This window comes from Chroicocephalus ridibundus, chromosome Z (genome assembly GCF_963924245.1).
Source record: "Chroicocephalus ridibundus chromosome Z, bChrRid1.1, whole genome shotgun sequence".
NCBI lineage: Eukaryota > Metazoa > Chordata > Aves > Charadriiformes > Laridae > Chroicocephalus > Chroicocephalus ridibundus.
In genome coordinates, this window is record NC_086316.1 from 84324749 (window position 1) to 84336473 (window position 11725).

The 11725-nt window shown below is 47.0% G+C and overlaps 1 protein-coding gene across 4 annotated transcripts in view; it reads right to left on the reverse strand.

Moving 5' to 3' along the window:
* The window catches only part of MYO5B (myosin VB), a 159354-nt gene that overhangs the window by 113150 nt on the left and 34479 nt on the right, over nucleotides 1-11725 (reverse strand). For all 4 annotated transcript variants that reach the window (XM_063319465.1, XM_063319464.1, XM_063319468.1 and 1 more), the window contains exon 4: nucleotides 10460-10604. In XM_063319465.1, the coding sequence (XP_063175535.1) occupies nucleotides 10460-10604 (145 nt within the window). The remainder of the gene's footprint in view (nucleotides 1-10459; nucleotides 10605-11725) is intronic.

The window sequence follows — 11725 nt, forward strand, 5'->3', positions numbered from 1 at the left end:
TCTCCAGTGTGGAAATCATATTTAACCTACTTCTTTCAGGATGCTGGGAGGATTAGTGTTCATAAAGCAATCTGAAGATTAAAAATGCTTTAAGGACGGTAGTTTGAGTTTAGCCTGACCACAGCGAGAACGCCCATAAAGCCCCGACGCACAACAGGCTCTGATACACTTCTGCATTGACAGTGCTCTGCAGGCTAAAACCGCCTGTGGTTATTACATTGCGTTGTGAGCGATACAAAAAAACGCAATAATTTAATGACTGTTGGATTGCATCCTCCCAAGTCCCAACGATGGCAATGAAAAACGGGGACGGTCTAACTCTGCCTTCAAACGAACAAACAGAAGTTGCACATCATGAAGATAAAACCCAGCATTGTAACGCTGAGAAGAGCCGCCTCTGAAAGTCTCCGAAGCCAGCAATCATTCCCATTTCCGTGGGATAACTGGAATTTGGAGCGGTGTTGCCGCCCAGAGCGGCGGCAGCTTGTTTTATTTGGCTTTATGTTGGGTTTTTAGGGTTGGCTTTAATTTGGGTTTTTAGAATGCCACGCCTGGCCTTGTCAGTCAACACAAATATGAAAATACAACTTTGGGGTAGTTAGATTTTTCCCTCTGAGAAAAATCAAAGAGATAATATTTAGCATTTGGCCGAACAAGAGTGTTTAAGGACGTGCTTTCTGTTTGCATTGTCAAACATCTGCTGCTAAATATTCATCTAGGGCTTTTTTACACTGTATCTTTCATAAATAGCACAGATCACCCGACGCAACTTTTTTTTTTTCTTCTTTTTTTTTTGAGGTAGATAATTCTTTTTATACAGTGGCTTATACTGATGGGGGACAAGAATGAATTTTTTCACCAACAACCTCCACCCACACAGGTCCCCCCACTGCTCCAAAATACATTTTGGCCAGAACAGCCCCCAGAGCTGCTGTAGGCCTTCCCCCAACCCAGTACCATCACAACTGTCAAGATAACTTTGCACCTTCACGCAACAAAATAGAGAAAGAAAACAGCAATATCCCATTTCAGCAATGCCAAAGCCTGGTGTAAATGTCACTCAGCTGCTACAGGTGTCCCCAAGGGATGTTAGATCATCCACAACCCATCCAGGGTCTTTCTCGAGAAGATGCATCAGGTATGATGTACCCCCCAGGGTCCAACCTGGGCAGCTTCGGAGCCAATTTGCTCACACACAGCTGGGTTTTAGCAAGAGGCCAGAGAGAAAATATGGCGTTGGATCTCTCAATTGTTGGGAAAAAGCCTAAAAGAACCAGTTTGGCCCTGAATGGGAAGGGATGAGCAGGCAGCACGATGCTCAAAGCACAGGTAACGTGCAAATTAACCTTATCTTCTGCGGCAGCCACCAGCAGCGCAAAGCATTACCTTCCCTCTGTACATATCAATCTGACACTTCTAACACCAGGATCAAACACCATGGTGCAATTAAGATGTCTTTGAAGAGGTCAGAGCGCTTTTATGCGATGCTCCAGCAAACCAGTTACTCCTCCCGCGAGAGTGGTGGGAGTCCCACTGGGTCCCAGCTCATTAAGGTACTTTCTCCCTGGACTGCTTTGTGCAGCGGGTTGGAAATGCCCCTTCAATAGCAAAGAACATCCTGTGCACTCAAAAGTTTCTGCAAAATGCTGAGCTGTCTCCAATCTTTCCACCAATTCCCGAGGGCAGGCAGGAAGGATGACCTTCTCCCAGGATTTATGCTTTGCACACCCCGTTGGGGAAGAACACAAGCTCCTCGGCCACACTGAAACGAGGTCAGCGATTCTTTTGTGTGCCGTTTCTAACAAGAGCAAAACATGCACCCGGCCAATTTTATTAGCTTTCTGGCACCCTGATGCTCTTTTCTACGCCGGGATGGCACCACAGAGCATCTCTGGGTCCAACCCAAGCCACCCACAAGCAGCTGGCCCCTGCGGAGCACTGCAGCCCTGCAGACAGAGGAGGCTTCGTACTGCGTCCTCCCAGAATGGATCACCTGGGGGCAAAAATTACCCCGGCTTTCTGCTCCCCAAGCTCGGGTGATGCTACCCCAGCAGTGAGGGCACCAGGAGGACAGTGTCAGTTGTTCTTCCACCCCATGGCAGTCTCAGAAAGAAGGTCCTTCCTTCATTACCTCAACCGTCATCAGCCGTTGATGCTTGTAAAACTCCTACACTGCCATCTAATTAATTACAATTGATATACATTAGGAAAACCCCAGATTTTAAGAAATTCATGGGTGCACGCTCAGGGTTCTCCCCATCCTGAGGTCTCCAGAACTTCACGACAGCAAGCAGTGACTGGGAGGTGGGCAAGGACAATGGCAAGTTTTTGTGCTTTGATATAATTACGATGCTCGTAAACACCGGTTTTGAATGTTCAATGATATTTAGCGTTACAGCTTTCACACCTCAGAGCTCGAACGGTTCTCCCGCATCACAGCAGTAATTACGCGTCTGATGTAGCCTATTATGACTCCTTCCAAGTCGGTGATATTTCACACGTGCAATCGTTACTCTTCGTCAGGCACTGACCTGTCTGTACCTTAAGCTCTCCCGTGCCAGCAGTGTCCCATTATGAGTATTTATGATTTTTCTATAAGGGATGTCTCATTTATGATTAAAGCTGCTAGCAAATAGCATCGTTCTCATTCCAAATCGCCAAAAAGGGGGAAAAAAATAAATAAATAAAAAAAAATCTTCAGCTGACCACTTAGAGCATCGCTGTCCTCTCCCATAGCAGGGCAAGTAGGAAACATTACCTGGCATCTCTCCCTCTTTTTTTAACTTTATATCACACCTCTAGAGACGTTGCGTCCAGCTGCTTTTGCAAAGCCTGAGGTCTAAGACCATGTTTATGAAATAGCTCTTCCAAAACCTTCTCCCCTCCTCCTTAGCCCACTTTTAACTCTAAACAAAAGAGATCCCCCTCCATTTTTCCCTCTCCAAATTCAAGGCTATTGAGTGGGGTTTTTTTTCCTTCTGACCCTTTTTTTAGACCAGAGCTTTAGTTCTGAGACGGTAACTCCTGCAAAGCCCTGCTGGGCAGACCCCCCGACCCAGCCTCATTCACCAGAAGACCTAAACCCTTCCCTGCCTTTAATATAACACAGCATTAAGCCTTATTTATTGTGCCAGCCTGATTCCTCTTACATCTCCGTCGGGGGTTAATCTCTCTTTCAACTCCTACCCGCACTCTCATTGTATGGTTTTAAATCCTCTTGTAAAGCTTGAAATTTAAAGTGCTATCAAAGGATATCTCCCACCGTGCCCACACTCTTCCCCGCCTCTATTATTAGGTTATGGGCAGGGTCAACGCTGCAACTTCTGCTCATTTCCAGCTCCAGCATTGCACCCCACAGCAGAAAAGAGAGCGGTCATAGAATCTTAGAATGGTTTGGGTTGGAAGGAACCTTAACGGTCATCCCACTGCCCTGGGCAGGGACACCTCCCACCACACCAGGTTGCTCCAAGCCCCGGCCAACCTGGCCTTCAACACCTCCAGGGATGGGGCAGCCACAGCTTCTCTGGGCAACCTGGGCCAGGGGCTCACCACCCTCACACCAAAGATTTCCTTCCCAATATCTCATCTAAATCTCCCCTCTTCCAGTTTGAAGCCATTATCCCTTGTCCTATCATAGAATCATAGAATCATAGGGTTGGAAGGGACCTCTGGAGATCACCTAGTCCAACCACCTGCCAGAGCAGGGTCACCTAGAGCAGGTTACACAGGAACACGTCCAGGTGGGTTTTGAATGTCTCCAGAGTTGGAGACTCCACCACCTCTCTGGGCAGCCTCTTCCAGTGCTCTGCCACCCTCAGGGTAAAGAAGTTCCTCCTCATGTTTAGGTGGAACTTCCTACGTTCAAGTTTGTGCCCATTGCCTTTTGTCCTGTCCCCGGGCACCACTGAAAAGAGCCTGGCCCCATCCTCCTGACACCCACCCTTTAAGTATTTATAAGTGTTGATAAGGTCACCCCTCAGTCGTCTTTTTTCCAGACTAAAAAGACCCAAATCTCTCAGCCTTTCCTCATAAGAGAGGTGTTCCAGTCCCCTCATCATCTTTGTAGCTCTCTGCTGCACCCTTTCCAGCAGTTCCCTGTCCCTCTTGAACCGGGGAGCCCAGAACTGGACACAGTACTCCAGGTGCGGCCTCACCAAGGCAGAGTAGAGGGGGAGGATGACCTCCCTTGACCTGCTGGCCACGCTCTTCTTGATGCACCCCAGGATGCCATTGGCCTTCTTGGCCACAAGGGCACATTGCTGACTCATGGTCATCCTGTTGTCCACCAGGACTCCCAGGTCTCTTTCCACAGAGCTGCTCTCCAGCAGGTCAGCACCCAACCTGTACCGGTGCATGGGGTTGTTCCTCCCCAGGTGCAGCACCCTACACTTGCCCTTGTTGAACTTCATAAGGTTTCTCTCTGCCCAGATCTCCAACTACATGCCCTTATAAAAAGTCCCTCTCCAGCTTTCTCATAGCCCCCCTTCAGATACTGGAAAGCTGCTACAAGGTCTCCCTGGAGACTTCTCCAGTTGTGGCCATGCACAACCCCATCAGCATCATCTGTGTTGCCTGTTGGTGTAGGCAAGCAGAAATTTTTTTTACATACACTTTTGACAGTGGAATGTAAGACTTGGGTGCACCAACTTCCAAAAAAAAAAGAAAAAAATGGAAAGCCACTACTAAATAGAGTTACCCATCTGCAGTCCAGGTGTTTGAGCATTTAGTGCCAGGAACAGTGCACACCTGCCCTTGCAGAGGGGCTGAAAAGGGAAGACACGCTATTTCCATACAACTTATAATTTGGGAATCACACGGTAGATGCTGACCCTGGGTTGAATCGCAGACACGGGGGGTTATCCAGCATCGACGGAGCCACACAAGACCTGCGGCGCAGATACACAGAAGCTGAACTGCCAAATCACTCTTGCATTTCTCATTTTATTCCTTCCGCAAGAACTACCGACACCACTGCGAGAAGATCCTCCCGCTGGGAAGGAGGAAACTCCAGTCTAACCAACAGGTTACCAGAACACTTGCTTTCCCACCAGTGTTGCAAGGGTCAGTTAAGGTCTGCAGAGCCCTTTCACGCTCTTGGCAGGAGAACAATAAAACATTCTGCATTTCCAATTTAGGGGAGTTACACATGGATCAGATCAAGATATTTTTGTCGGACCACATGCAACGGCTTTGCAGACATCATGCATCTGTTAAAAAGCATCAGCCCGATGGATGTACAACTAAATAAAAAGCACGGTATTTACTTTGTCACCCAGTACACATGCTTCTTACGAGGCTCTTGCAAGTCCTTTATTACCCAAGATCTTTTTCACTGGAAGATTTGAACATCGCGCTTATTTTGTGTTTATTAGCTGACACAGACTGCTGCCATGATTTGCTAATTAAAAGATCCACGTATGTGATATAACGTTGCTACGGTGGCAAGATCCAGATGCGCTAACTGGAAAACACACAGCGTATACAGCAAGGGCTTTACGATGCTTTCACCGTTTGATTTACAATCTGAGCAAAGACCATCTCGCTCCCCACTTTTGAAAGATGTTTGGCAGCCTTTGGAGGGCCCATTCTCCTGCCCCGTCACCCACAGCAACGCTATTCGTACTATATACCGCTACCACCTAGCGCTGTTTGATTTTTTATTTTATTAAGCTTAATGCATTATATGAAAAAAAAAAAAAGGCATTAAGAAACCTTAGCTGGAGTAGCAAGTCCTGGCCTGTCCCCAAAGTGAACCCAACTGGTACTAAAGGAAGAGACAGGAGCCAAAGAAAGAAAAGCCACACAAATATACCCACGACTTTAGCACACTGCAGGGATTTTCCTAAGAGCTCAGCATCTGGAGACAACACTGTGACCGCACCACCAAGCCAAGCTGGAGAAGAAAAAGGGGGCTGCAGACACGAAGGAGAACATCTAACCTTTAATAAGGCCCCCAAAGGCTGGGAGTGGGAAGCTGGCGTTGCACCGTCACCGTGCAAACTTCGGTCACCTCCATGGAGCTGGTAACAACTGACGGGACATACTCATCAAGAGGAAGGTGGGTCAGGGCGAGAAGTGAGAAACAATCCCTGTTCCTGCGTGGAAAGCTGCTGGTTGGGTTGATTTCAGCAGAAATAAAGTTTCAAGGGGAATTTTTGCTAGACTCCAGGCTTCTGCCCAGAGTGATGACACACAAGGAAATTAGAGCTGCCGCCGGGATTTGGGCACACAAGGGAGCTTTTGTTCCTCTAAGAAAAGCAAGAAGCAATCAGGCAGGGCACCGGCGACTGCGCTGCCTCTCTGAGGGATCCTGGATGTTCCCCTGAAGCGTTTAGGCCGCTTTCAGGAATGCAAATACCTTCCACAGCACCCAAAGGTGTAAAAGGCACCAACACCCAATGCACCTCGCCACGTCGTATCAGGAGAGCAAGACCAGGGGAGGAGACGGTTGCATTGCCCTGCAGATAATATGTGTCCCAAAGCACTAATTGCTTCGAACCCCACAGCCCCAGCTATTTAGCAATCGCTAAACGATCCACCCTTCCATCACCCCAACACTTGACTCCAGCACCTCTGGCAGCAGCACTTGGAACAAATTAACTCCATGCTGGGTATTTTGCCTCAAACAATACTGTGTTTTGATGAACCGAGCGCGCTTAGCCTCACCCCGCGTAGACAGGGAGCTTCTAAAGAGCTGGTCAGCGGAAAAATTAGAGGCTGTCACACATGAATTTTAATCACTTGCCTTTTTTTTTTTTTTTCTTTAAGCTGTTTTACATGCAAGTCCTTGCAAATCAACTCGCTGCAAAGCATCCTCTTTGGGAGAAGCTTTCATTTAAAGGGGAGTTTTAACACGTGCCCTAACCACAGTAAGTGTTCAGATGCCTTGCAAACTCTTTTATCTCAAAAAAAGGGATTAAGTATTGCTATACACCCTCTGCAGCCCCCTGCCCAGCCTACCCACATGTTTTTATTTATTTTTCTTTTAAATAGGCATTTTTGTGATGATGGGACAACGCTAGACACAGGATCCAGCAGAGTTTTACAGCCACTTGTGAAGATACCCCCAGTCCCATCTCACGGAACCTACCGGCACAGAACAACTTCAATAACACTTGTAGACCAGTAAGTCTTAAGTTTTGCCCTAGCACCCTGTCTCTATGTGGCAACGGTATACTAGAAGCCCAGAGAATTAAAAATCTCGTTGCCTCTAACTTTTCTCATTTAACAGAGAACCTTCCGTTTTCCTTGTCATCCAACTCAATCCCATTCAGTCACCTCCACCGCGTCTCCCCAGTGTGCTCTGGGCCACTAATAAAGCTAAAATATGCATATATATTTATTACATACATATATTACGCCTTTTATATAATATATATTATATATGTGTATATTTATTATTTTTTTATATATATACGACCTTGCCTTCTGCACTGGAGAAGAGTTATTCAAGGTGACTTCACGTTTCCCAATTATGTCCTTGCTCTGTTTGTCCTATAAAAGCCTGACACACCTTGCAGCCTGCCTTATTCCGGGTCTTCATGAAAAGGATGACAAGTCCGCCCTCGGAGGATCGCGGCAACTTGAAACCTGGCAGCAAGGGAGAAGCTGGCACCACCAGTCCATTCACACACTCACTTTGAGTTCACACTATCTGCCTGTGGCCCCCAAAAAAGTCTCAAGCACCATTTCAGCGATGCTTTTGTTTGTTTGTTTTTCCTGCAGGGTTTATTACCCCAGCGCAGTGCCTGACCTCAAGGAAGCAGTTTAACGAGAGTCAGCTAATCAAGTTCTGCTCCACCACACAGGCGGCATGAATATTATCCCACAGACATATATAAAAGCATGAAAATGAAGCCGCTGATTGCAAAATTCGGAGAGGGCACACCAGCAAACGCCGGACAAGCTCGCACGGCGACGACTGCTCTGTGGCTTCAGCAAGTTATTGACCCAGCACCTTTTTGCTCAGAGATGTTGCAAATAACATTACCTGTTTCCACACAAACTTTCCACGGAGAAAGCTCGTTTTACCTGTTTGCTTTTCTTACTCCCATTGAGGACATTTGTTGAAAGAAAACCAGAGGAAATTCAAACAGAACGCACACCCGCATTGTTATTTTCACTTTTCTATGACGTGATCTGCGTTTAATTTGTTGTTAGAATGAGTAATTCCATTTTTAAAAATACATATAAGCCTATATATGCGTACACGTACACAAGCACACACTTATATAGATAAATAAAAAAAGAAACCAGATAAAGAAAGAAAGAAACCAACCCAGAAGGCCAGCCAGAGACTGCTTTCCTGCTCTCAGCCACATTGCAAGTTTGACCTTCTGAGATTGCAGGTTTGAGTTTTATTCCTGATCTATAGGACTCACAATGCCATTGTTTAAAAGCTAAGAAACTGCAAGACAAGTGATGGTTTTGCACCAGTTTAGGTTTAACACGCTCACAGACCTCCATCCTGATGGCTGAACTGCCCAAGCACCCGTGTCCCACCACGCTCGCGTGCGCCCTCGTTGCCTAAAGCAGAGCTGTGGATAGGAGGCATCTCGCAGAATCAGTAATTCACTTGGAAAAAAGCAAAAAGAAGTCCCGTCCAACGCACCACATCCATCCCCCACGAGACACCGCATCCACGCGCCCTGCTCAAGCGGCTCCACCGCTCTCCCTGCAGCACCGCAGAGGGAAAAGCCCGGATCAAACTGAACGTGAGGTCCACCCAGAAGCTTTCAGATTTAAAATATAGCGTGCTACACTTCAAGGCACATTTCAACCAACCAGGCAGATTCCTACAATCCACTTTACAATCTCTTCTCAGCCCTATCTGAACCCTTCTTTTGTACCCAAGCCTGCAATTACCGTAACACCAGCCCGAGACGGAGAGCACCAGAGCAGCGCTGAATAGCGAGTGTCTTGTTTAAGTGCTTTGAGGGTGGTTATTTCCACGTCCCCTTGCAAACAGAGTGCTCCCTGTCATCCACAGCTGGGAATTAGATGCGATGGGTGGCTGTCAAAAAAGCAGATTTATTCTGATAAGGACGAGCGCACAGAGTGGAGCATCTCTGGCTAGAGCTGTCAGTTAGCCCCAATGCCTGCAAAGAACATGCAGGGATGTAGGAAAGCACCGAGTCTTGCCCAGCAGAGACTTCACCAGAAGAGCAAGCAGTTGCCTTATAGTTTAGATCCATGCGTCCTGTCCACCCTGGTCAGCAAACCCCGAAATCTTCGACAAAGAACCACGCAGCTTGCTGCTCCGCCTGAATTCACACAACAAGGACAGAGTCCTAAGCTTTCCTCTTTCTATAGACGGCTCCCGAAATTTCTAAATTCTTCCCAAAGCGGTTTTGCCCAAAGCACAAGCACTTTCAGGAGGTCTGAACTGCAGGATGGAGTTTGGGTACGATCCATCTGATCTCCGCCCATGGCAATGCTCCCCCGGATGCGTATTGGGATTGAACTCTGGCTCACCTTTGAGTAGAAACTCATCCTAAGTCACCACCTACAGCCAAGACATGGCAGAAAACAGGCTGAAATCCTCACTGAATGGCTCAGTGCTTACTCTTGCTATTAAAAGCCAGGGGTGTATAAAAATCACAACTAATCCACAAGCAAATCTAAACACACTGCGCGAATCCAGACAACTGTAATAAAATGATCCCCAGTGCAATAACTTTCAGCTTCCTCTCAAATTCTCTTTTAGATCATGGCCTAAGCGTTGAGAACAAAATCCTGCATCCGTCCTCAGCAACACAACAAACACAGAAATAAAGGAAAACTCAAACCATGCTCATCTGGTGAAGACACTGCTTTGCAGGACCCATAAATATCTGCCAGTCACATCCTAACTCAAAATTCACAGTGCCTCCACAAGGAGGACCGGCATTAGCTCCTGGTTTTAGTCTGATTATCTCACCAAATTATCTGAAATGCGGTTTCCTGCAAGCTATTAAACATGACATTTGCAGAGTGGTTTGAATTTCTTCCAGGAAACTAATCCAAGCAGCAGCAGGAGAAGGATCCCCATCTGAATCACCATTGCACCAAACCCATGAGTTCCCGAGGGCCACAAAGATCCCCATCAACCCAGCCTGCCCGGCAGTCTCGCCATCCCACAACAGGGTCAAGTTGGTAAGCAGCATTAATTAGAAATACCTGACCTCAAAGAGATTTCAACGTGAAGGGAGACTGACACAGGAACCACATCTTGCATCTTGCAGAAGAGGGACAAAGCTACAGCACCCATGGGTGAAGATGGCCACCACGATGGAGAGATACCATACCAACTCAGGGATATAAAGACATGATAGAAGCCCCCGTATTCTCAGCGGAGATGAAAATCTGGAATTTTTCATACCCTTTTCCTCGACTTCACTTTAATCGCATATTTGTAATATTTAATTGGGTATTTGCCCGCTTTTGATTCGACAGTTCCGTTGACTGAGCGCCCACTCACCTGGCCATCTGCTTATAGGCTTCCTCTGCCACCGCAAAGATGTGAGGATCCATATCCCCCATGTTTTGGCCACTGTACGCGTAGATGACATCTTGTTCGTAGATTGGCAGCTGCTCATACGGATTGATGGCAACAAGTACAATACCTTAGAACAGATAAATAGACAGATGTGTCACAAACCAAGCACAGAGTTAATACTTCAGGCTTTTCAGGGCTTGTGTTAGCCTTTTTGATATTTTTTTTTTTTAAATATGATGCTTGGAGGGGAAAAAAAAAAAAAAAAAAGGCTGAGAAGGGAATGGGGAAGGACTCCTAATTCTTATCTCAGCATCTCCTTCAAAGTGCTAGGCTTTGATAAGAAGGATATAAGCTCCAGTACAGCTACAGAGGAGGCATATGGAACTGACGAGAAAAGCAAATACATAATAATCTTCATTGTGTGAAGCCAGACTTTGCAAAAAGAGTGAGAAAAAGGGCAAAACAGTGCCGGAGCCATCGCTTCGGAAAAGCAATTCCTATGCAACCAAAGCTCTGCTAGACCCAAACAAATATCCTGGATTTTCCCCTGGCTTAAATTCTGAGTAAAAGCCCATAACAAAGAATGTACTCAAATCAAAATGAAATGCATAAATCACAGGAAAGGAATGCCAGAGCCTGCATTAAAGCTTTAAAGTCTCTCTCCTCTCCAGCTGTAGGAACACTGCGCCTGCCTGGAGGAGGCAGCAAGCCCAGGAATTAATGAAAGGCAAAGCCACGCGTGGCGCTACCACGGGCTCGAGGGAGCTGGTCCGCACCCTGCAGAACTGAAGCACTCACAAGTTCCACCATCTCCAAAGTACCTTCAGGTTTTGCCAGTTTAAATTGTTATTGTAAGGAGCTCCGGAGAGCGCGTGGCGGGTGGGAGCGGGTGCTGTGCTCCACACTCAAATTCCAGCAAAGCACAGGAACTCTCGGCCTGCAGCGAACATCGCGATGGGTGAAGTTAAGCCGCATCGAAAGGCAAAGGTCAGCTAAGTCACATCACTTGCCTCCGAGGGATATTAATCCAACTGCTTCACCTCACCATGCCCTGCTCCTGTTTGCTTCTTGGCTCTTTTAGGATCAGGCACCTCTTTCCCTTAGTCACCAAAATCACGCCGCCAGATAAGCTGTCTTCTCCCCTTCTCAACTACTTTATAGCCAGAGCACAAGGTACGCTGCACCTGCATGGTGCTTTGTAGCTAGACCCGCACTTAGAATCATAGAATTGCTGAGGTTGGAAGGGAC